This window comes from Phyllobates terribilis, unplaced genomic scaffold (assembly GCF_046119375.1).
Source record: "Phyllobates terribilis strain yellow unplaced genomic scaffold, ASM4611937v1 Scaffold_86__1_contigs__length_6382490, whole genome shotgun sequence".
Classification (NCBI taxonomy): domain Eukaryota; kingdom Metazoa; phylum Chordata; class Amphibia; order Anura; family Dendrobatidae; genus Phyllobates; species Phyllobates terribilis.
Genome location: NW_027362846.1, coordinates 5,148,021 through 5,174,760, shown reverse-complemented (window position 1 = coordinate 5,174,760; position 26,740 = coordinate 5,148,021). Strand labels below are relative to the sequence as shown.

The window sequence follows — 26,740 nt, the reverse complement described above, 5'->3', positions numbered from 1 at the left end:
GAAAGTTACGACTGTCAGTTTTCTGGGACAGACAGTTTGCTTAAGTAGCTGAGTAATCACTATGAACAGGGAACACCCAATGGAAGCTCAGCACCTCCCAGTCTCAGATTGGAAGGCTGAGCTGTCACTCAAAATACTGAAAGCTCAGCACGCCCCTGCACTAGATTGGATGACTGAGCTGGCAGTCACTGCGTCCAAGAAACACTGAGCAGTGGAATTGTGACAATTACTGGATAGGCATGATGTTGGACGTCCAAAAACATCTGAGGAAACAATTTAAGATGTGAAACAGCAACTTCTGGCATCTCAACATTAGTAATTGCACAGGCTTTCCCATAGTGTATTCCACATATCAACGAGCGGCCAAGAAAGGCCATGTTCACCACCCGTCATTCAGGAATCGAAAGGGCCCGATCAAGTGAACAGTATTGGTTATTAATGGATTTTTTCTTTGGAGCCATTTGAAGGGTCGAGTGAACAGTAACAAGCCATGAACATTACAAGCTCTCCGAGAGAACACACAGTGAGAACTTCAGGCTGTGACAGCAGACATTCAGAAATATGGAGGCGAACTTGAATAAGAATGTGAAGACCGGGGGTCTTCCGTGGGCGTAACACTATTCAGACAACACAGGGTGAGGGTAAAACAGTGTGGCAATACTTTATTGAACCAACAGACAATAAACACATAGAACAGTCCCAGCTAATACCCAATATTACACAGTCTCATCCTTCTGCTCCGCCCACATGGGGTAGAATAGCTGTGACATTGGGAACTTCCAGGGCCAACTACCTCAACCAGTGGCCCCCCGCTTCTGGCGAGCCCCCACAGAGAGAAGGTAGCAGCAAGCTGAGGAAGTCAGCAGTCCATCGAGGTACAAGACCAGGAGACTCAAGGATCCCACCCTGGCCTCTCCGAGAGTTTCCATGGGGCCAGATGACCGGCTGGTCCCAATATGGCTTCTCTGAGTGTCTCTATGGGTTCTAGTCGACCGGAGGGTCCCACCTGGCAGCCCCAAACAAAATATCCAGAGGGCCATGTGACTTCATCGTCTCAACCTTGTCTCCCCAAATGTATCCATGTCTCTCTGATGGTCAATGGAGCAGATCAGTATCTTTCCAGACAGGGCTATATACCCTTAGACAAGAATCCTGTAGAGTCCAAATCTGTGTCTCTTTGGGTAAAGCCATACTTCCAAGATGATGTTCTCAGAGAGTCTGAGTCTCCTCTTGCTTCTCCTTGATTCTCTGTCCAAAGTCTGACTGCTACAGTTGTCCTTGCAAGCACACATTCACAGGTAAGGGGTTAGGGAGGACAGCCTCATGTCTCATTGTTTGAGCATTTAATGAATTTGCTTAGTGTGTCCTCCTGTCTTGTGAGTCAATAAGTCACAGAGTCCACAAAGGTTAATTAACATAATGAGCAAACATTCATTGTTTCACAGACCAATAGAAGTCAACACAAAAATAAGTGTATTTCTCTTGGATTAACAAATCTAAACATCTGGCTGATAAATACAGTTAGGTCCATATATATTTGGACAGAGACAACATTTTTCTAATTTTGGTTCTAGACATTACCACAATGAATTTTAAACAAAACAATTCAGATGCAGTTGAAGTTCAGACTTTCAGATTTCATTTGAGGGTATCCACATTAAAATTGGATGAAGGGTTTAGGAGTTTCTGCTCCTTAACATGTGCCACCCTGTTTTTAAAGGGACCAAAAGTAATTGGACAGATTAAATAATTGTAAATAAAATGTTCATTTCTAGTACTTGGTTGAAAACCCTTTGTTGGCAATGACTGCCTGAAGTCTTGAACTCATTGACATCACCAGACGCTTTGTTTCCTCCTTTTTGATGCTCTGCCAGGCCTTCACTGCGGTGGTTTTCAGTTGCTGTTTGCTTGTGGGCCTTTCTGTCTGAAGTTTAGTCTTTAACAAGTGAAATGCATGCTCAATTGGGTTGAGATCAGGTGACTGACTTGGCCATTCAAGAATATTCCACTTCTTTGCTTTAATAAACTCCTGGGTTGCTTTGGCTTTATGTTTTGGGTCATTGTCCATCTGTAGTATGAAACGACGACCAATCAGTTTGGCTGCATTTGGCTGGATCTGAGCACACAGTATGGCTCTGAATACATCAGAATTCATTCGGCTGCTTCTGTCCTGTGTCACATCATCAATAAACACTAGTGACCCAGTGCCACTGGCAGCCATGCATGCCCAAGCCATCACACTGCCTCCGCCGTGTTTTACAGATGATGTGGTATGCTTTGGATCATGAGCTGTACCACGCCTTCGCCATACTTCTCTCTTTCCATCATTCTGGTAGAGGTTGATCTTGGTTTCATCTGTCCAAAGAATGTTCTTCCAGAACTGTGCTGGCTTTTTTAGATGTTTTTAGCAAAGTCCAGTCTAGGCTTTTTCTTCTTGATGCTTATTTGTGGCTTGCACCGTGCAGTGAACCTTCTGTATTTACTGTTATGCAGTCTTCTCTTTATGGTAGATTTGGATATTGATACGCCTACCTCCTGGAGAGTGTTGTTCACTTGGTTGGCTGTTGTGAAGGGGTTTCTCTTCACCATGGAGATTATTCTGCGATCATCCGCCACTGTTGTCTTCCGTGGGCGCCCAGGTCTTTTTGCATTGATGAGTTCACCAGTGCTTTCTTTCTTTCTCAGGATGTACCAAACTGTAGATTTTGCCACTCCTAATATTGTAGCAATTTCTCGGATGGGTTTTTTCTGTTTTTGCAGCTTAAGGATGGCTTGTTTCACCTGCATGGAGAGCTCCTTTGACCGCAAGTTTACTTCACAGCAAAACCTTCCAAATGCAAGTGACGCGCCCCCTGGGCCAGTGTTGTTTGGGGGATACCCGGAGCCGGATCAGATGGGGGTTGTAGTCTCCGAGTGGCGGTGACCCGGTCCGTGCCCAGGGTGTCAAGCTCAGTGTGTGGCAGTCCTACAGATGTTGCTGGATGTTCTTTAGTGTCGACTACGCCACCCGTTGATTTGCGGTCAATACGGCCACCGCTGCAGCAGGGTCCGCTGAGGCTGGTGGTGTGTGTGCAGCTTCTGGTAGTATAACCCCCAACGGGAGGGGTATAGCCTCAGGGGGTCAGTTGTAGAGGGTGGTGGTTGTGGTGGTGCAGTGAGGATAGCAATAAGACTCAGAGTCGGGCTGTGCAGTTCAGGGTTTTTACTTACTGCTGTTGTTCTGGTCACTCCGGCCTTGAGTGACCGCCCGAGCCGTGCTGCGTCCACCAGGTCCTGGACTCGGCCAACCCCCAGGTAATTCTGGAGCGTGATCCTGAGCTCCCTTTCTGACGTTCCTTTTCTCTGGCCTTCCCCACCAGGGATCCACCTATGTCCGGCTCCCTCGGGTCTCTTGGTGGGTACACCTCTTCTGGGTTCCCTGACCCTATACTTGGTCTGCCTTCCTGGTGGATTGAGTGGGGGGTCGTGGCAGATCCTGCCCACAACCTCCGGTCTCTGGCTGAGGATTAGTGCCCTCCACCAGCTTGGGATCCGGTACCCTTGTGCCAACCCTTCACCCTGTTGCTTGTATTTGGGCTCTTGGGGTTCCCTCTTCTTCCCCTCTGGGTCCTTCTGACTCCTCTCTCTCTTCTTTCAGGACTGCTTGACCCTCTACAACAGACTGACTAGTAGCTGTCTGCCTGTCTGACCCTGATCTAAGATGGTTCCCACCTTATATACTTCCTCTATGTGTGAGCTCAGGTGACCAGCACCCAATGAGCTCCTAGCATTACCCAGACTGCTCCCCCTATCTGCCCCTACACTACTGGGATGTTCCACCCCCCTCCCACTCCAGCCAGGGACAGACACTATCGTACCTGCACATAAACTGGTGGGAGTACCGTCGATCTGTCCCCCGGAAATGGGATGTATGTAGTGTATGCAGCCTACTGAGCTCAGTTCCACACTCCATCCTTACCCGGGAGTGGAATATCACACCTCTGGCTTGAGGTGTAATACCCCTGTAGCAGCCGAATCCTCAGGGTGCTACACAAGCACCATACCTCAAATCAACTCCAGGCCTTTTATCTGCTTAATTGAGAATGACATAACGAAGGGATTGCCCACACCTGTCCATGAAATAGCCTTGGAGTCAATTGTCCAATTACTTTTGGTCCCTTTAAAAACAGGGTGGCACATGTTAAGGAGCTGAAACTCCTAAACCCTTCATCCAATTTTAATGTGGATACCCTCAAATGAAAGCTGAAAGTCTGAACTTCAACTGCTTCTGAATTGTTTTGTTTAAAATTCATTGTGGTAACGTCTAGACCCAAAATTAGAAAAATGTTGTCTCTGTCCAAATATATATGGACCTAACTGTATTTTAAGCTGTTTAGTCACAAAGAACAATGGACATTTTCAACACCTGCTTTAAAACATTAGTTTCTCATGAACCAAGTCCACATTTCAGTATGATAGATCGTCTCTTTTAGAAGTTGCAGCAGTTTTTCCAGAAAAAGTAGGGAGTGAATCACCCTGAACTTTAACATTTCTTTGTATTTTTTATGACATTTTCCCTTTACAATGGTCTTTGAAAACAATTCCTTTCCATTTCAAGTGAAAATCCACATCGCAGCTCATAAAATAAGTTTTTCCGACAAGGTTTTGGAAACTGCACTCAGAAGCAACACGCGCTTACTGGTGGAATAGGCCCAAATCTGACATTCAAAAGGCTGCAAAAAAAGAAAACCGTGAAAAAAGAAAGTGTCAAAAATACTCATAAAAAACGCGAAAACCTCAAGATTTCTTGGACCCGGATTTCTCGTAAAACCTACAACAGATTTTTTTATTATTTTTTTAATAAAAAATCCGTATTGGAATTAGTAGAATCATAATGAGGAAAAGCCGAAAGTTCTCCGGTAATTTGTAACAGGCAGTGAACTGAATAAAAGCAAGGCCAGGACTGATGTATCCGCTGAGGACTGATGTATCCGCTGAGGACTGATGTATCCGCTGAGGACTGATGTATGCGCTGAGGACTGATGTATGCGCTGAAGACTGATGTATGCGCTGAGGACTGATGTATGCGCTGAGGACTGATGTATGCGCTGAAGACAGATGTATGCGCTGAGGACTGATGTATGCGCTGAGGACTGATGTATGCGCTGAAGACTGATGTATGCGCTGAGGACTGATGTATGCGCTGAAGACTGATGTATGCGCTGAAGACTGATGTGTGCGCTGAGGACTGATGTATGCGCTGAAGACTGATGTATGCGCTGAGGACTGATGTATCCACTGAGGACTGGAGGAGGTTCGGCCTGAACGCTGCACTCGTGGTGTGAACACGGACATAGTAGATTATTTAGCGATATTCACATTTCCCGTTCTGGGCCGATTTTTGGACTAAACTCATTCATTCATGTGAACGGACGACATCTCTGAGCTGTAAGTCACATATGGACCAATAGCTCCTCTAGATCCTGACAGTTATCGTAATATGCATGAAAAACAGATGACAACGACGGAAATAAAACCCCCTATACAATGTAAGACAGACGCAGGCGAATAAAGAGTAACAGGGGATCTCCACATACCTCCACCTGCAGAGCCGCCACCACATATATGGCTGCTCTGTGCGCACAGGACCTGTGATGAGGTCACAGGAGGGGAGGAGTCAGGGGTCACATGATCAGGGGCCTCAGTGGATGCAGGACTCTGCTGTGCTGGTTGTCATGGTGCTGGATGAGCTGAGGTTTATGTGTGGGGTCAGGAGGGGTTTACAGTGTGGATGTAGCAGAGCCGTGTGTGTACGAGGTGTACTGAGCGGAGCCGCGTGTGTACGAGGTGTACGGAGCGGAGCCGCGTGTGTACGAGGTGTACGGGGCGGAGCCGTGTGTGTACGAGGTGTACGGAGCAGAGCCGTGTGTGTACGAGGTGTACGGAGCAGAGCCGTGTGTGTACGAGGTGTACGGAGCAGAGCCGTGTGTGTACGAGGTGTACGGAGCAGAGCCGTGTGTGTACGAGGTGTACGGAGCAGAGCCGCGTGTGTACGAGGTGTACGGAGCAGAGCCGTGTGTGTACGAGGTGTAAGGAGCAGAGCCGCATGTATACGAGGTGTACGGAGCGGAGCCGCATGTGTACGAGATGTATGGAGGACAGCCGTGTGTGTACGACGTGTACGGAGCAGCGTGTGTACGACGTGTACGGAGCGGAGCCGCGTGTGTACGAGTTGTACGGAGCGGAGCCGCGTGTGTACGAGGTGTACGGAGCGGAGCCGCGCGTGTACGAGGTGTACGGAGCGGAGCCGTGCGTGTACGAGGTGTACGGAGCGGAGCCGTGCGTGTACGAGGTGTACGGAGCGGAAATGTGCGTGTACGAGGTGTACGGAGCGGAGTCGTGTGTGTATGAAGTGAAAGGAGAGGAGCCGCGTGTGTACGAGGTGTACGGAGCAGAGCCGTGTGTGTACGAGGTGTACTGAGCGGAGCCGCGTGTGAACGAGGTGTACGGAGCAGAGCCGCGTGTGAACGAGGTGTACGGAGCAGAGCCGCGTGTGTACGAGGTGTACAGAGCGGAGCCGTGTGTGTACGAGGCGTACGGAGCGGAGCCGCGTGTGTACGAGGTGTACGGAGCAGAGCCGTGCGTGTACGAGGTGTACGGAGCGGAGACGTGTGTGTATGAAGTGAAAGGAGAGGAGCCGCGTGTGTACGAGGTGTACGGAGCAGAGACGTGTGGGTACGAGGTGTACGGAGCAGAGCCGCGTATGTACGACATGTACGGAGCAGAGCCGCGTATGTACGACATGTACGGAGCAGAGGAATGTGTGTACGAAGCAGAGTCGCGTGTTTACGACATGGATTATATTCTGGCCCAGACTGACATGACGACTTCTCCAGCCAGGACTCATCTACAGAGATTACAACACTGACATATCTGACTTCTCACATTTCCAGCACAGTCCTCGTCTATTCCCCACCTGCACAAACTCTTCATCCTTCCTGCACCTGTGACCTCAATACTTCAAAAATTATTTCATTACTATAATTAATCTCTTCCCAAAAAATGCTGCACAAACACTATGTCAAAAAGAGATCCCTGGTAGACCGATCACTTGGTTGGACTGGTCGAAAGGTATCAGAGAGTCGACGGTTCCTTGGGAGGCAACCCACTCCATACTGGGGGTCCTATTAGGGTGAGCAGGCTAAAAAGGGGGTGGGTCATCCAAAGTCCAAGGAGGTGGCAGAGGTCATGCCGATTGTCTCATCGGGGGGATGTAATTTTCTTGAGATGTTATAGCTTCCCATTGTCCTCTAACCACCAAGTAAATGGACTGTAACATGGGACGCCGGTGTTCATTCTACGCTTATCCAGCTTGCAGCGTGGACTGTCCACCAGGTGAGGGGCCCCAAGCCTGTCCTGTAAAAGTGAATGGTCTGCAAATGACTAGACTCAGGGAGTTTGGTGACCCTCATGAGGGCCACACTCCCTCTCCAATTGATGCCTGGGAAGAAGGTGGGTGTCGGCTGCATTCACGGGGATGCTAAAGATTATCTGGTGGTCATTGAGACGACCAAAGGTACTGAGTCCCATGAGGTCAGCCTGGTCCAGGATTTATTGCACCCAATTATCATAGGCTAGGACTTTGTGTCGTTTTGGGACTTGTGGGCGAGGGGCGGAAACCTCGATTGCTTGAGTAAGAGACAGTTGGGCCCTAAAAGCAGTCTCACCACCTCACCAGGCTGACGTTCCTGAGATAAGGGTGACCGGAGAAAATTTTGGTTTCAACCAACATAGGGACCGAAGTCTAAAAGAAGCATTCAATAATGTAACTGTTATAAACTGCATAGCACATGAGTTGGAGGCAGAGACCAGATTTCCTTATTTTACTGGGTTACTTAGGTCAGAGAGCAAATAGTGGAACAATTGTTGGTACAAGAATCCTATAAACGGAGGGTGTTGGACATGGCCCATTTACATGTCTTGGGTGGCCATCTGAATGTCGTCAAAACCCAAGAATGGGTCAGGTGGTGGTTCTATTGGCCTGGATGTCACCGAGAAATCCTAAAAGGTACTGCAAGTCCTGTCCCACCTGCCAGTTAACCACTCCGACCTCTCAAATCCAAAGATCCCCTCGTGTTGCTACCCATCAAGGCATGGCAAGAGAGGGACGCAATTGAAACTCAATGGGTGCTGGTTAAGCCATAAGGTGGCATTGAAGACGTCACAATAGCCAAGACGCTGTTGAAGGCCCAAAAACAGCAATGTCAGACATTGCTGCAGCAGAACCGGAACCTGTTCTCAGATTTGCCAGAGTGTACCGATGTCATGGAACACGAGGTTTTGACAGAACCCCCTGTGTAGGTGAATTTGAAGCCCTAACGAATTACAGCGGCAAACCGAGAATGGATCTCCAAGGAAGTGAAGTGTATGTTGAATCTCTGAGTCATTGAGCAATCTAAGAGTTAGTTGTCTAACCTGAATGTCCTTGTTCCAAAACCCGATGGAGAATGGAGATTCTATAATGATTATCAGAAGCTGAATGAAGTCTCCAAGTTTGACACATATCCGATGCCGCCTGTCGATGAGCTTATTGAGAGACTTGGGTCGGCAAGGTACGTAACCACCTTGGATCTAACAGAGGGATATTGGCAAATTCCCATGTCACAAGAAGCCTAGAAGAAGATGGCTTTCTCTATGCCCGACGGTTGCTTCCAATAAGTCTGGATGCCATTTGGACTGCAGGGAGCTCCGGCCACCTTCCTGAGGTCCGTGGAACAAATCCTCACACCCCATAAGAATTACACTGGCATATCTGGATGATATCATAATCTTCAGTGCGGATTGGGGGAAGTCATCTGGGAAAGGTCCAGGCCGTGTTTGATGCTCTCAAGAAGGACGGGTTCTCTATAAATAAAAAAAAAGTGCCATCAGGAAAGTGGAGGTTAAATACCTTGGATATGTAGTAGGTAGAGGTGAAATCAAACCCCAGATCAATAAAGTGGACACAATCCAGAACTGGATTTTAATCAGCAGAAGACTGTAAAGAGGGTCCAGCCTATTTTGCTCTCATTTGAGAGTTTGAGGAAGGTGAGTCACTATGCTCCTTTCAATTGGTGTTGGTGCTGTGTGGCGGCCATTGTTGCTATGACTTTGTGCTGATGGGGTGGTACGGTCTGGAATCATGGGGACTCAGTCTTGCAGCAGGAGTGCTGTGAGGCACCATGCCGCCCGCCCTGCTGGTGCATTGTCGCTGCGACGATTAGCGCACGACACCGCTCCGTTAAGGCAATAAAAGTTAGGACCCACTGAGAAGTTCTCCGTGACGTGGCAGTGGGCTTCATACACTCTGATCAGAATGTTAAACTAAGCACCTAATGTTAAGTTATATATATTTTTTGCCGAGAGGCATTAGATCAATGTATGATTATTGGCGGTGCTGTCCATTCTTTTTTCAGAGTTACATGGTAATGCCGATGCCCTGTCGAGAATCCCGTGTCTAGTGGTAGAAAGTGCCAAACCGACAGCTTTAGGTAGAAGGGGGAGGTATGTAATGTGGCTGTTAGACACATAGTGGATGGGAGATAAACCTGAAGTAATGCTTTAGTGTATATATAGGACTAAAAGGGGTTACTCAGTCATGACAGGTTGATTATAAGCAGCTGAACGGCTCTCACCATATCCGACCCGGGAGTGTCCCCTTAAAGTTAAGAACTCCCCTGAAAAAAAAGTAATAATGTCCGAACTGTGCCTTTAAAAAGTAAATGCCTTAAATGGTCCCTTAAAAACTGCCCACACTTAAACAAATATGGTCAACACAGTATGATGGCCTCCACAGATTCCTACACGGTATGATGTCCCCACAGCCACCTAGATACAGTAAGATGTCCCTACAGTTCCCTATATATAGTTTGATGCCCCCACAGCTCCCTATTTATAGCATGATGGCTGCAGAACTCCCTATACACAGCCTAATTTCCCCTATACTAAGTATGATGGCTTAATAGATCCATGTACAATATGATGGCCCACAAATACCTATATACAGTATGATGACTGCACTGCTCCCCTGTATACAATATGATGTCCCCACAGCTCCTTTTTTACAGTATGATGCCTCCACAGCTCTGTATCCAGTATGATGTCCCTACAACCTCTCTCTCTATATAATATGATGGCCCCACAGTTTGCTATATACAATATGTCCCCCACAGCCATGTATATATTCAGTATTATTGCCCCCACAGCTCCCATTATACAGTATAATGGCCCCTATAGCTCCCTATATATAATACAATGGCCCCCAGAGACCACTAGATACAGTATGATGTCTATGTGGCTCCCTGCTCTGCCAGGAGTTTGAACTGTTTTGGCATCATGTTGATGTTGACACATTTCAAAGTGTTGTGAGCTGGAAATTTTGGAACCTAGGAAAGAAGTTTGAGGCCGGAGCCCCGAATCTTTGATAAGAACGTTGCCCTTAGTTGTGTGTATTTATATCGTATCTGGAATTTTATGCTGTAGTTTGCATGAAAGACATAGAAGACCATATTAATGAATAGGAGACTCAGATTTAGGGAAGCCGTGCACATTGGTGTCCTATGTTAAGAAATAACAGAATACCTGAAAAGTAAATCCAGAAGTAATTAGTAAACTGAGTCCGCATGTGTCCGATCCACATTAAAAAAGCAGCCATAGAGTGTCCGGGAACCTTCCCCCACACTTTTCTTAGCCAGAGCTGTTTCTCGGCAGTGTTGGACGGGCCCACCAGAGAACCGGAGACTCCTCCGGTGGGCCCTGGTTTCTCCTTCAGGAGAGTTTATAGTGCAGAGGTGAGGCCATGATGATGGTGATGATAGAGGCCACCATCTGCTTAGTTTTCTGTTACTTGGAATGCAAGCGCAAGTATGCAGCCAGCCACCCACCCACAAGCCGCAACACTAAACTGCCAGATTTCTGGGTAGCGGCTTGCACTTGAAATATGGCCTTTTAGGCTCGTGGAGGCGGAAGCTTTTCACAACCTCATGCCGGCGGCGGCCTGGTGTCCATACTCGGTCCCAAGCCGCCACTATTTCTCCCGGTGTCATCTCCACCTTCCACAAGCACGGGTCCCACAACATTACCCGTGCCCTCCCCAGTGCACTTACTGGGAAGGACCGCCTAACCACAAACACGTGGACAGGTGAATGTGGCCAGGGACCGTACGGAGCCAGTCCACAGCTTTTTTTGCTGAGTTGTATTTCACCACAGCCATATTCTTTAGCTTGGTGAAGGGACTTGGGAAACCATATCTACCCAGCTGTCATTTCTCCCAGGAAGTCCTCTAAAGCTGCTTTCACTTGAAATGTGGCCTTTTAAGCTTGTGGAGGCGGAAGCTTTTCACAACCTCATGCCGGCGGCACCCGGGTATCCATACTCTGTCCCCAGCCGCCATTATTTTTCCCGGTATCATCTCCGCCCTCCCCAGTGCACTTACTGGGATGGACCGCCTGTCCACAAACACGTGGACAGGTGAATGTGGCCAGGGATGGTACGGAGCCAGTCCACAGCTTTTTTTGCTGAGAGTTGTATTTAGCTTGGTGAAAGGACTGGCATAGAGGGAAACCGTATCTACTCCGGCTGTCATTTCTCTGTCACCAGGTTCCGCCCATTGTCACACACGACCATGCCTGGCTTTATGTTCAGCGGTGAGAGCCACAGATCAGGCTGCTGTGTTACAGCTTTCAACAACTGTAGCGCTGGGCGGTTTGTTAATTAAGCATTAAGCATGTTATCTTCAGCACAGCCTGTTGCCACTTGGCCAAGGCAATGCTGCAGTGCTGTATGCTTGTGACTGATGTGGTCATTTCGGAGATGGAGGAGGAGGTGCAGGAGCTGAACAATGTGATTACATTGAGGTTAAATTGGTGACGCTGTTTTTTATACTAAAGAAAGATCCTATTGTTTTGGGGTTTTTTTACGTTATTTTTTTAAGACCAATACATTCACCGGGAAATGTCATTTTAACATTTTACAACCTTAGCTGGCAATGTGGTGTGTGACACATCATCAGACACATCCTGTTTTATTTATGATGGAGGCACTCTGAAAGTCATAAAGCCTATTTTTATAGGGCCATCAGACGGCCCTTACTATTCTTAAAACGCCAGCAGTCGACCCTCGCTATTGTTAGAGAGCCATCAGCCGGCTATGCTTTGTTGTTCCCATTATTAACAAGTGGGTCTCCTATACTGTTATTGCGCATCCAGTGACTGCAAAGGCTGCAAAAAATTTGGACGCAACCCAATACCCCTTTGAAGAGACAGAGAAGGGTCTCAGTAAAAAAAATGTTCCCATTATAACGAGCAGGTCTCCTATAGTGGTAATGCCTATGCTGTGACTGCAAGGGCAGCCAAAATTTGGGAAAAACCGCATTAAGAATTTAAAGACACATAGAGCAGGGCCACAGTAACGACAAATTCCCATTAGAAAGGAGAGAGTCTGCTATACAGTTATAGGGTATGCAGTGAGTCCAATGGCTGACCAATTTTAGAAAAATCCCCACTAAGAACTTAAAGACACATAGAGCAGGGCCACAGTAATGACAGATTCCCATTAGAAAGGAGAGAGTCTGTTATACAGTTATAAGGTATGCAGTGAGTGCAACGGCTGACCAATTTTAGGAAAAACCCCACTAAGAATTTAAAGACACATAGAGCAGGGCCACAGTAACGACAAGTTCCCATTAGAAAGGAGAGAGTCTCCCATAGTGTTGGCCTATGCAGTGAATGCAAGGGCTGGCAAAAATTTGGAGGCACTTCAATGCCCCTTGGAAGAGACGTGGAGGAGGGCCTCATAAAAAATGTTCCCATTAGAAAAGAGCGGGCCTCCTATACTTGTAATGCCCATGCACTAAGTGTATGGCCTGACAAACATTTACCCCTGGGGGGTATACATGGACATACTGTATAAAAAATTTTTTTTACGGGCATCATAAACACCCTTTAAAAAAATTATGTGAGTGGTGCATCACGGACCATGGTCACCCTGGTGATATGGTGGTGGAGGATGAGGAGATGGAGGAGGACAAGAGCAAATAGCCAAAATCAGGAAGCGTATACCCATGTGTGGGTGTGAAAAGGTGCATGGGAATACACCTCCCAAGAAAAGACACTGTATTTGAGTTTGTGTTACGCTGCTATCATTCGGTGGTGTTGAGAAGTCTGGCCTAATCCAGCCCTTGTTCATTTTTATAAAAGAGTCAGCTTGTCGGCATTTTCAGTTGACAGGCGGATGTGCTTATCAGTTATAATTCCACCAGCGGCACTAAAAACACGCTGTGATAAAACACTGGCGGCAGGGCAGGCCAGGACCTCCAAGGCATAGAGAGCCAGTTCATTCCACGTATCCAGCTTGGATACCCAATAATTATAAGGCACAGAGGAATCACGGAGGACGTTGGTACGGTCAGCAAGGTACTCCCTCAGCATCTTCCAAAACTTTGCACTCCTTGTGAGAGTACCCCACGCCTCAGGGCCTGTGCGATGGGAGGGTCAGAGAAAACTCTCCCAGAACTTTGACAGTGTTCCCCTGCCTCTGCTGGATTGGAGTTGTGTCTCTCTCGCCTGTACTCCTTGGTTGTCCAACGAACTATGACCTCTGCCACCAGCGTTTTCAGACTATGTTAACCCAGTGTGCCATCAGCGAGATGTACCGTCCCTGCCCACAAGCACTTGTCCACGTGTCCGTGGTTAGGTGGACTTTCCCTGTAACTGCATTGTTGAGGGCACGGCTAATGTTTTGGGACACGTGCTTGTGCAATGCGGGGACGGCACACCGGGAGAAATAGTGGCGGCTGGGGACTGAGTACCGAGGGACGGCCGCCGCCATCAGGTTGCGGAATGCTTCCATCTCCACGAGCCTAAAAGGCAACATTTCGAGCGCAAGCAGTCGTGAAATGTGAGAATTTAGTAGTGTGGCCTGTGGGGCATTGGCTGCATATTTGCACTTGCGTTCCAAGGACTGGGGTATGAACAATTGAACGCTACGCTGGGACAAGGACATGGACGTGCTTCCTGATGCTGCTACTTGAGAGTGCGCAACGACAGGTGCAGGGCAGGAGGCATCTTTGCATGCACCATGGACATGAGATTAGCTTGCATGCACAACAGCGGAAGAAGCAATGGTGCCACCTGCAGACACTGTTCCTGGACCCTGGGGTTTGGCCCACAAAGTTGGGTGCTTTTCTGCCACGTGCCTGATCATGCTGGTGGTGGTCAGGCTGGTCGTTTTGCCACCCCTGCTGATGCTGGCCTGGCAGGTGGTGCAAATGGCCTTTTTGGGGTTAACGGCAGAGTCTTTAAAAAATAACCAGACTCGGGAAGACCTAACAGTTGTACTGGCAACTTCCTTCGTGTTGGTGTTACGGGGAACGGTTGCCTGCCTTCTGTCTGCGGCCACCACACTGCTTTTTCCTGCCTGTTGGGGTGCTCTGCCTCCCTCCCCCTGTGTGCTGCTGTCCTCGCTCTGCATGTCCTGCCAGGTTGGGTCAGTTACTATATCATCCACCACCTCCACACCCTGGTCCTCCTCCTGACTTTCTGGCAATTGTGTCTGATCATCGTCCACCTCTTGTGACACTTTCCCACCGTCGCCTTCGTGTGACCGTGGCTGCTCAAATATTTGGGCATCGCTACACGCGATCTCCTCTTGCCCTGCTTCAAGTGGACCGGGCGAGAGGCCTGAATCTATAAATGGAAAAGTGAACAGCTCTTCAGAGTGTCCAAGTGTGGGATCAGTTGTCTCTGGGCACTTAGCATGGTGGGAGGAAGGAGGATCAGGCTGAGGAATATGCGGTCCAGACTCACGGCTACTGAGACTTGACCGTGTGGAAGACAGGGTGGTGGTGGCTAAGTGACTGGAAGCATTATCCGCTATCCAACCAACAACCTTTTGACACTGCTCTGGGTTCAATAGTGGTGTGCTGCGGTCCCCTAGAAATTGGGACAGGAAGGTCGAGCGAGAAGATGTGGTTGTTTGTTGTGGCACAATTTCGGCTTGCCCACGGCCTTGTCCTCGGCCTCTGCATGCACCATCACCATCACGTCCAGTTCCCTGTCCCTTGCCACGTGCCTTGCCTATTTTAAATGCAGGACAGTATCTTCCACGCTCACTACAAATGACTGAGTTTGGAGCGAACTTATATGTGATCCGTGTGATGGAGAAAACACAGTTTTAAATACCTGGCCTGTAGGTAAGTAGTGTGAACAGCAAACTGCGGTGAATTGCTTCAATGACACATAAAGGAAATTTTTAATGGAGGCCAGAAATGGCAGTATTTTCTGACAACGTATATGTGATCCGTGTGACGCAGAAAACACAGTTTTAAATAGCTGGATTTTTAGCGCTGTAATATGGAAAGGACCTGGCTGTATTCTGCAGTGCCAACAAGCAAATGGCGCAGAAAAACGGTGTTCTCTGGATTGCTTTTAAGCAAATAATGATAATTAAGATTCAAAAGAAAAGTATTCCTCGCCCCTGAGACCTGGGCCTTTGTATAGAAATATCTAACAGCAGCAGAAGGCAGAACTGGAATGGAGCCTCTTGTGCTATATGCACTGCAGTCTGCTATATACACTGCCTGCCTATATACACTGCCTGCCTCATATCTCTGCAGATGGATTAGTCCTCAGAAGGACTGTTTGTTAAGATGGATATGTGTAAGGCTATGTGCCCACGATGCAGAAATGAAGCAGAAAATTTCTGCAACGTTTCTGCATGGTCAAAAACGTTTCTTGACCATGAAGACTTGTTAGTTTTTTTTTACGAAGCCCTCCTAGACTGCACTCATTACCTGTATTAATTGCACCTGTTTTTACCTATATAAAAGACCCCGGTCCACACAATCACATTCCAACCTCTCCACCATGACCAAGACCAAAGAGCTGTCTAAGGACACCAGGGACAAAACTGTAGACCTGCACAAGGCTGGGATGGGCTACAGGACAATAGTCAAGAAGCTTGGTGAGAAGGCAACAACTGTTGGTGCAATTATTAGTAAATGGAAGAAACACAAGATGACTGTCAATCTTCCTCGGTCTGGGGCTCCATACAGGATCTCGCCTTGTGGGGTAAGGATGATTCTGAGAAAGGTCAGGAATCAGCCCTGAATTACGCTGGAAGACCTGGTCAATGACCTGAAGAGTAACAACAAAACGTTTCAGCTCTTCCCGGGCTTTTGCCAATTGTGGATTACAATATAACATTCAGACATATATAGGAAGATTCCAGGAAATGACCTCATAATTATTAACATAAAAAAATAAATACAACAGAACATTTCAATCCAATCAAATGAACGAAAAAAATATAAAAATAAATTTTTATATATGTTCATAAAAAACTTGACACAAAAAGTAATAAATTCATATACGTCTCATGTATCCCTATAACTATTTTCCCCTCACTCAACATATGTTAACGTATCAATTTATCCCATATTACTTATTTTTTATCATATCCTCATTATATATGTATATGTTTTTAATTATTTTTATAAAATTTTATAATTTTTATGTTCATTTTTCCAATGCTCATTAAATTATATAATTCCTTTCATACCTAATCCCCTACCTATAGTTATTAGGTCTTCTCTAATTCACACCACGATCGTGACATTAGACAAATGGTCCTACTATACATTAGATCAATTCACGATCACATCGCAATGGTTATGGATATGGGTTTTTCCACTAGTTATCTATATATATTATTAATGTCCAGCAATGATGTATCTATGTCCATCCTGTTATCTCAAAATTCATTTAGTATAAAATATATATATTTTATTCCTTTTTCATCATATCAAATATATATTATTTCAAATTATTTGTGCTCACCCGTTATTATTAATTCTAACCATCATATATGAATTTTATCTCCACGTATATGAAAGACGCTTATGTTTTGATTCAGATCTTTTACTTTCCTATGCAGTTTCTTTCACGAGTAAAAGTCACCCTCATGGTGTGAATCGGAGGGACTAGTACTAATTCCTTCCCGAAATGTTATGTCCCACAGTGGACAAATGTTCAACGAGTCTGGAGGGTCTGAAAGAAGAGAAACAATATTCAGATAAACTATTACAATCTATCTATATCTAAACTATGTGACTAATGTTGTATTCCTTTTTTAGACCATTCGGCAATAAACTATTCAAGGTAAAAATCCAAAACACTTCTCTCCTTAGAAGGAGCTTTTAATGTTCCCACCCCTCTTAGGCAACTCCTGAGGCTATTAGCTTCAGTGATGTGAAACCTGGAAGTCTTCACCTGCATGCTATGTGCTGAGAGGGATAATCAGCCATTTCTAATGGGCCAGTTTTTTTGTGAATGACTATAGAGCGGGTGGGAGGCCATTTCCCATATCTCCACCTCAGGGTATGGTCTGGGTTTTAAATACTCGGCCTGTTGAGGCATTCAGTGTCCAGTAGGTCTGGAGAGAGTAACTCCAGATCTGTTTGTGTGGAGCTATCCTGAGCCATGTGGAGTTGCTGAAAATAAGCAGGCAGACCCCTGCTACCACAAAGAGTGTGCTTTGTGTTACCATTTTGTTTTGTCTCCCTGTTTTGCCCAAAGGGCCTTGTTTTACTTTTATGGACTCAATGTGGGTTTATGCCACATTTTAATAAACCAACAAGAAATTTAAAGAGACAGCGTACCTGTGTCTACCTCCATGTGCAGCTGAATGAGCGATCTACCACAGGTTGCGGTAGAAGTGTGGGCAAGATCCCCAGGAGGCACGTGTAGTGGGGAGGACAAACCGCATGTCCTGGGTAAAGGCATCCATAAGCCAGGAAAAGAAGACAGAGGGTATGGAGGACCTGATCAAGCATCTTGTGCAAGCCCAGCAGGACACAAGCAAGCTGCTATTGCAACAAGGCTTTGTTTTACTTTTATGGACTCAATGTTAGTTTATGCAGCACTTTAATAAACCAACAAGAAATTTAAAGAGACAGTATGCCTGTGTCTACGTCCGTTTGTGTAGCATCGGCGTCTCTGCCTCCTGCCAGGCAGAGACGCCGATTCCCTCACTGCCACAGTTCCGTTCCGGCGTCCTCCAGCTCCCATGCTGCTTCTGCCTGGGGTGAGCACACCACGCACAGTTTCCCGGACACTGTACATAGGGGGCACGTGCTCCCTCCCTCTTAAAGGGGCCACGCACGCCATCCTAAAGAGTCCCGGGCCAATGGCCGGAGGACTGCTCCTATATAAAGCACCTCCTCCAAAATGGAGGTGCCTGTGCAAGGTTATTGTTTGTGTGCTATCACTCTCCTCATCCCTCAGGTTCCCGTGCACGCCAGCCTGTCTACCTGCTGTGCCCTCCTGTTTGCCTACCCGCATCCCCTGCCTGTCTACCAGCCGTGCTCATCTGCTGTGCCTGTCAGCTTCAGCCATCAGTCGCCTGCTCTCACACAAGGTCGGTCCCAGAGTGGCACCTGGTTCACCTTCTCGGTCCCTCCTTGGTTCACGGAGTCAACTAAGCCGCCGTGTGGCCAGGGCCGGTCTGGGTAGGCACTTAGTTACACCCCTTGGGTCCCTTCTTGCATCACAGCAAAGAGGTTCCACCACCCGGATCCGTAACAGTTTGCACAGGCCATGGAATCCAGTGGCTCCCAGGCTCCTTCGCTCTCAGTTTGCACAGGCCATGGAATCCAGTGGCTCCCAGGCTCCTTCACTCTCCGACTTGTACCAGGAGGTCTCTCGTCAGAGATCCCAACAGGATACTATCCTGTCCTATCTGTGGACAGTCAACTCCCTCCTGGACGCGCTGTCCACCCCGACTGTGTCCGTATCTAACCGAGCGGCACCTGCTCCGGCGGCACCTCAACCTAGTGGCACTGTGGCATCCGGCTTTGGACCCTGGCTTTCTGCACCTCCACATTTTGGTGGTGACCCTGCCCTATGTTGGGGCTTCAGAAATCAGTGCACGCTGCACTTTGAGCTCCTGGCACACCAGATCGCCTCAGACCAGGCCAAGGTGGCATTCATCATATCTCACCTCTCCAGAGAGGCTTTGGTGTGGCTTAACCCTCTGTGGGAGAGAGGGGATCCTCTGGTGTCCGATCTCCAGGCCTTCCTCGCAGATTTCCGGAAGGTGTTCGATGAGCCTGGATGAAAATCTTTGACTGCCTCCTCTCTTCTCCGACTGAGCCAAGGGAGTCTCTCTTTGGGACAGTATGCCGTGCGTTTCCGTACCGTCGCATCTGAACGTACTCGGAACAATGAGGCTCTGATGTCCACCTTTTGGGAGGGACTTTCCGGACGGATCAAGGATGAGCTAGCCGGTTGTGACATACCTTCCTCTCTGGACGACCTGGTGTCATTAGCTACCCGGATTGACATCCGTTTTCAGGAATGTTCTAAGGAGACGACCCGTGAGAGAAGACCCCTGCGCCTCGCTCCAACCTTCCAAAGTACAGTCTCGCAACCTGCATTCCCCCGAGTGTCCTCTCCAGAGTCTATGCAGATTGAGCAAGTTAAGATGGTCAAGTCTCGCCAGGAGATCCGCCGCGCCGAGGGAAGTTGCTTCTACTGTGGCAGTATAGAGCATAAGATCCGCTCCTGTACGGTGAGACCGGGAAACTCCAGTGTCTAGGACCGCTCGGAGAGGTCGTCCTAGGCAAAAGTTCTTACTCTCTGCCCTTGACTCTGTCCGTTTCAGTTGCCAGTGATGAGAGCCGCTTCTTCGAGACTGCCTATCTGAGATTCCCAGTGGCCCCGGAATCCATTCAACAGGCCGTTGTGGAGCGTTATCAGATTCCTACCATACGCCTGGCTGATCCTTTAGCGGTTTCCTCTGTGGATGGAAAGCTTCTCTCTGAGACCATCTCGTTTGTCACTGAGACAGTAACTCTTCAGGTGGGAATGCTACATTCTGAGAAGATCTCCTTTTATGTACTGTCCGGTCTCTCTCAGCCCATCTTGCTTGGCCTGCCTAGGTAACAGAGACATGAGCCCATCCTGAATTGGAGCTCGGGGGAGGTGCTCCGTTGGGGTCAGGAATGTCATAAGTCCTGTCTGGTCCCGGTTCGTCCTGTTCGACCTCCGTCTGCTCCAGCTAACCTACCTGGTCTGCCGGCACCCTACTGGTCATATGCGGAAGTCTTTGATAAAAAGGAGGCAAAGACACTACCACCTCATAGGCCGACCTAATACCTGGTGCGTCACCTCCTCATAAATCTACCCCTTGTCGCTGGCTGAGACCCGTGCTATGTCTGAATACATAGAAGAAAATCTTGCTAGGGTATTTATCCAGAAATCCATCTCTCCAGCTGAAGCAGGATTCTTCTTCGTCAAAAAGAAAGACATCTTTCTTCGTCCATGTATCGACTATAGGGGCCTAAACCAGATTACCATCAAAAATAAGTACCCCTTGCCTCTCATCTCGGAGCTGTTTGACCGCCTAAAAGGCGTGAAGATCTTCACTAAGCTCGACCTTCGTGGGGCGTACAATCTGGTCCAGATTTGCCAGGGAGATGAGCGGAAGACAGCATTCAACACTCTGGATGGTCACTACAAGTACCGCATGATGCCCTTCGGTCTCTGTAATGCTCCAGCCATCTTCCAGGAGTTAGTGAACGACATCTTCTGAGATCTCCTGTATCCTGCGTGGTGGTGTACCTGGATGATATCTTGGTGTTCTCCCCTGACCTGCCCTCTGACCGTAAGGATGTTCGTCAGGTACTACTGTGGCTCCGGAAGAATTGCCTGTATGCCAAGTATGAGAAATGCCTCTTTGAGCAGACCTCCCTACCACTTTTGGGGTATATCATCTCTGAGACCGGACTGCGGATGGATCCCGAGAAGGTGTCTGCCGTCTTTAAGTGGCCCCTACCTGAGGGGTTGAAGGCTATTCAGTGGTTTCTGGGATTCGCTAATTATTACTGCCTCTTCATTCCTCATTTCTCCTCCCAGACTGCTCCTATCTCTGCTCTCACCCGTAAAAGGAGCAAATCCCAGAGAATGGACTTCCGAGGTGGAAGATGCTTTTGTCTCTCTTAAGCAAGCCTTCACCTCCGCTCCAGTGCTACATCGTCCTGATTGCAATAAACAGTTCTGCCTGGAGGTTGATGCCTTTTCCTCCGGGGCTGGAGCAGTGCTCACCCAGAAATCCTCGTCTGGGTGAATGGTGACCTGCGGCTTCTTCTCCAAACTCTTTTCTTCATCCGAGCACAATTACTCCATGTAATGCACACGCCCGGACTGACTGGCGTGTACGTGTTTAGTGGTTCCACTGTGCCATGAACCGGAGAGTGCCTGGAGGGGCGTAACTAAGTATCTGCTCGATCCGACCAAGGTCGCACGACGGCATACGACGCCAGTGCACCGAGCAGAGGGACCAGGGTCTACTCCAGGTCAGACTCCGGACACGGCTGTTGACCCACACCGGGGAATACAGGAACAGGCAGGCTAGAGCGCAAGCTGGGTAGGGTCCAGTACAGACTGGGAGACGAGTTCAGAGCCGCAGATGCGGTAATAAAACAGAGTAAAGTGAAACCGCAGACGCGGTGGACAGGGCTGAGCAGAGCGAAACCGCAGACGCGGTGGACAGGGCTGAGCAGAGCGAAACCGCAGACGCGGTGGACAGGGCTGAGCAGAGCGAAACCGCAGACGCGGTGGACAGGGCTGAGCAGAGCGAAACCGCAGACGCGGTGGACAGGGCTGAGCAGAGCGAAACCGCAGACGCGGTGGACAGGGCTGAGCAGAGCGAAACCGCAGACGCGGTGGACAGGGCTGAGCAGAGCGAAACCGCAGACGCGGTGGACAGGGCTGAGCAGAGCGAAACCGCAGACGCGGTGGACAGGGCTGAGCAGAGCGAAACCGCAGACGCGGTGGACAGGGCTGAGCAGAGCGAAACCGCAGACGCGGTGGACAGGGCTGAGCAGAGCGAAACCGCAGACGCGGTGGACAGGGCTGAGCAGAGCGAAACCGCAGACGCGGTGGACAGGGCTGAGCAGAGAAAACCGCAGATGCGGTGGACAAGGCTGAGCAGAGCGAAACCGCAGACGCGGTGGACAAGGCTGAGCAGAGGAAACCGCAGACGCGGTGGACAGGGCTGAGCAGAGCGAAACCGCAGACGCGGTGGACAGGGCTGAGCAGAGCGAAACCGCAGACGCGGTGGACAGGGCTGAGCAGAGCGAAACCGCAGACGCGGTGGACAGGGCTGAGCAGAGCGAAACCGCAGACGCGGTGGACAGGGCTGAGCAGAGCGAAACCGCAGACGCGGTGGACAGGGCTGAGCAGAGCGAAACCGCAGACGCGGTGGACAGGGCTGAGCAGAGCGAAACCGCAGACGCGGTGGACAGGGCTGAGCAGAGCGAAACCGCAGACGCGGTGGACAGGGCTGAGCAGAGAAAACCGCAGACGCGGTGGACAAGGCTGAGCAGAGCGAAACCGCAGACGCGGTGGACAGGGCTGAGCAGAGCGAAACCGCAGACGCGGTGGACAGGGCTGAGCAGAGAAAACCGCAGACGCGGTGGACAAGGCTGAGCAGAGCGAAACCGCAGACGCGGTGGACAGGGCTGAGCAGAGCGAAACCGCAGACGCGGTGGACAGGGCTGAGCAGAGCGAAACCGCAGACGCGGTGGACAGGGCTGAGCAGAGCGAAACCGCAGACGCGGTGGACAGGGCTGAGCAGAGCGAAACCGCAGACGCGGTGGACAGGGCTGAGCAGAGCGAAACCGCAGACGCGGTGGACAGGGCTGAGCAGAGCGAAACCGCAGACGCGGTGGACAGGGCTGAGCAGAGCGAAACCGCAGACGCGGTGGACAGGGCTGAGCAGAGCGAAACCGCAGACGCGGTGGACAGGGCTGAGCAGAGCGAAACCGCAGACGCGGTGGACAGGGCTGAGCAGAGCGAAACCGCAGACGCGGTGGACAGGGCTGAGCAGAGCGAAACCGCAGACGCGGTGGACAGGGCTGAGCAGAGCGAAACCGCAGACGCGGTGGACAGGGCTGAGCAGAGCGAAACCGCAGACGCGGTGGACAGGGCTGAGCAGAGCGAAACCGCAGACGCGGTGGACAGGGCTGAGCAGAGCGAAACCGCAGACGCGGTGGACAGGGCTGAGCAGAGAAAACCGCAGACGCGGTGGACAAGGCTGAGCAGAGCGAAACCGCAGACGCGGTGGACAGGGCTGAGCAGAGCGAAACCGCAGACGCGGTGGACAGGGCTGAGCAGAGAAAACCGCAGACGCGGTGGACAAGGCTGAGCAGAGCGAAACCGCAGACGCGGTGGACAGGGCTGAGCAGAGCGAAACCGCAGACGCGGTGGACAGGGCTGAGCAGAGCGAAACCGCAGACGCGGTGGACAAGGCTGAGCAGAGCGAAACCGCAGACGCGGTGGACAAGGCTGAGCAGAGCGAAACCGCAGACGCGGTGGACAAGGCTGAGCAGAGCGAAACCGCAGACGCGGTGGACAGGGCTGAGCAGAGCGAAACCGCAGACGCGGTGGACAGGGCTGAGCAGAGCGAAACCGCAGACGCGGTGGACAGGGCTGAGCAGAGAAAACCGCAGACGCGGTGGACAAGGCTGAGCAGAGCGAAACCGCAGACGCGGTGGACAGGGCTGAGCAGAGAAAACCGCAGACGCGGTGGACAAGGCTGAGCAGAGCGAAACCGCAGACACGGTGGACAGGGCTGAGCAGAGCGAAACCGCAGACGCGGTGGACAGGGCTGAGCAGAGCGAAACCGCAGACGCGGTGGACAAGGCTGAGCAGAGCGAGACCGCAGACGCGGTGGACAAGGCTGAGCAGAGCGAGACCGCAGACGCGGTGGACAAGGCTGGGCAGAGCGAAACCGCAGACGCGGTGGACAAGGCTGAGCAGAGCGAAACCGCAGACGCGGTGGACAAGGCTGAGCAGAGCGAAACCGCAGACGCGGTGGACAAGGCTGAGCAGAGCGAAACCGCAGACGCGGTGGACAGGGCTGAGATAAATCGCCGAAGAGGTAAACAAAGACAAAGCAAAGGGGACAGAGCTCCGTTCATACGGAACAGACTGGAAAAGAAAGGGAGAACCAGATACACACAAGGTACTTGCAAAGAAGTAGCGAAAGGACTCCAACTCACAAACGGAAGTACAATGACAATGAGTAGAAGTTAGGTGCAGGTTCAGACTACAGAAAAAGGGAGCAAACGGACATAAAGACAAAACAGGTAAGAAGCTAGGAGACAGTTCAGACAAGAACAGTTACTGCAACAAAATGCAAGAACGAGCCTAGGTAAAGCCAAGTGCTGGTTCAGACACTGCAGAAAAAGGGAACAAACGGACATAAAGACAAAACAGGTAAGAAGCTAGGAGACAGTTCAGACAAGAACAGTTACTGCAACAAAATGCAGGAACGAGCCTAGGTAAAGCCAAGTGCTGGTTCAGACACTGCAGAAAAAGGGAACAAACGGACATAAAGACAAAACAGGTAGGAAGCTAGGAGACAGTTCAGACAGGAACTGTACTGCAACAAATACAGGAGCGAGTCTGGGTATGCGGCCCCCAGAGGGCGAGACGAACAGGCTAGGAGCGTGTTCTGACCGGCCTGGAAATACAGCCTCAGGAAGGCAGACAGACAGCTGGCTAGAGTACACAGACAGGACACAGTTCAGACACGGGAACTGATACCGCAAGGCAGGAAACAGACAGGACCTGGCACATCAGTGACAAGACGCCAACTGACAGAACAAGATGCTCAGGCAAGGATTCCAAGGAGGAGCTGGGTTAAATACCAGGTGACAGACAGCAATAGGCTGAGGACGCATCAGGGGAGTGTCAGCAGCAGCTACAAGAAACAGGAAGTTCAGCGGGCGTCGCCCTAAACAGCAAGAGCAAAGCAAAGCAGACAACATGGAAAGAAGCCAGAGTGGCAGTCTGGACTGGAGATCAAGTGCGCGCTCTTGCACAGTGGGAGATGGACCACTATGCAAGGATGCCGCCAGGTATGTTACACTCCATAGGAGATGGAGAACTGCTGGCCATCAAATTAGCGCTGGAGGAGTGGCGCTACTTGCTTGAGGGAGCTCTGCACCCGGTGGTCATCTACACTGACCATAAAAACCTTGTGTACTTGCAGACCGCCCAAAGACTAAATCCACGTCAGGCCAGATGGTCTTTGTTCTTTGTTCGATTTTGCTTCACTCTCCATTACCGCCCGGCAGACAAGAACATTAAAGCCGACGCTCTATCCCGCTCTTTCCTGTCTACCGACCAAGAGGAGGAGCCTCTACACATCATTGACCCCTCCAGAATAATGACTGTTGCTCCGTTTGACCTGTGTCATCTACCTCCTGGTAAGACCTTTGTAGCGGATCAGGATCGGAAGAGGGTCTTACTCTGGGGTCATTCGTCCAAACTGGCTGGTCATGCCGGCCAGAGGAAGACGCTTCTGCTCATTGCCCGACAATATTGGTGGCCCACCCTGCGCAAGGATGTTGCGGATTTTGTCGCGGCTTGTTCCTCTTGTGCCCGTAACAAAATACCTAGGCACCTTCCAGCCCATCGTCTTCTTCCTCTTCCCGTGCCTTCCGCTCCGTGGCAACATATTGCAATGGATTTCATCACAGATCTTCCTGTATCGGCCGGTTGTACTGTCATTTGGGTGGTCGCTGACCGCTTCTCCAAGATGGCTCACTTCATCCCTCTGCCTGGTTTTCCGTCTGCACCTGTGCTGGCTAAGGACTTCATCAGTCACATCTTCCGTCTCAACGCCTTACCCCTCCACATTGTCTTGGACCGAGGAGTTCAGTTCACTTCTCACTTCTGGAGAGCCACGTGCAAGTTGCTGGATGTCTGTTTGGACTTTTCTTTGGCCTATCATCCTCAGTCCAATGGTCAAGTGGAACGTATCAATCAGATCCTTACCTGTTTTCTTCGGCACGTTGTCAACGCTCACCATAGCGATTGGGTAGAACTCCTGCCTTGGGCAGAGTTTTCTTATAACAACCATGTGAGTGAGTCCTCTAAGTCTCTGTTTTTTGTGGTTTATGGATTCCGTTTCCAGTCTCCTTTTCAGTGGAAAATCCTTTCGCAGAGTCTCTAGTCAGTGAATTTTCGGTGATTTGGGAAGACACTAGATCTGCGCTTCTTCACTCCTCTGAGCAGATGAAGAAGCATGCTGATAAGAGACGTCAGGATCCGCCTCTGTTGCATCCGGGAGACAAGGTCTGGCTTTCCTCCAAATATGTCCGTCTCAAGATACCATCATACAAAGTTGGGCCTGCGGTTCATCAGTCCTTCCGAGATTCTGAACCAAATAAATCCAGTGGCATACAAGCTGAAACTCCGGGCCTCCTTACGGATCCCCAACTCCTTTCACGTGTCTCTCCTCAAGCCGGTTGTCCTTAATCCTTTCTCTGACTATCCCGGTACCACTCCAACGCCAGTCTCCGCTGAGGACGTCTTTGAGGTAGAGAACATTTTGGCCATTAAGAGGGTAAGAGGAAAGACTTTCTTTCTTGTGGATTGGAAGGGGTTAAGTCCTGAGGAGAGGTCTTGGCTGCCCAGGGAGAACATTCATGCCCCTAGTCTTGTAGAAAAATTTCTTGCGGGCTTAAAGAAGAGGGGCGTAAAGGGGGGGATTGTACTGTCGCGTCGGCATCTCTGCCTCCTGCCGGGCAGAGACCCCGATCCCCTCACTGCCGCAGTTCCGGTCCGGCGTCCTCCAGCTCCCCTACTGCTTCTGCCCTGGGTGCGCGCACCATGCGCAGTTTCCTGGACACTGTACATAGGGGGCGCGTGCT

At 49.9% G+C, this 26,740-nt stretch overlaps 1 protein-coding gene across 1 annotated transcript in view; it reads right to left on the bottom strand.

The window, feature by feature from the left end:
* The window catches only part of LOC141197715 (uncharacterized), a 200,376-nt gene that overhangs the window by 139,195 nt on the left and 34,441 nt on the right, over positions 1-26,740 (bottom strand). The window contains 3 exon segments of the mRNA XM_073662801.1: positions 5,577-5,635; positions 8,455-8,610; positions 17,033-17,063. Of these exon segments, the coding sequence (XP_073518902.1) occupies positions 5,577-5,635; positions 8,455-8,610; positions 17,033-17,063 (246 nt within the window).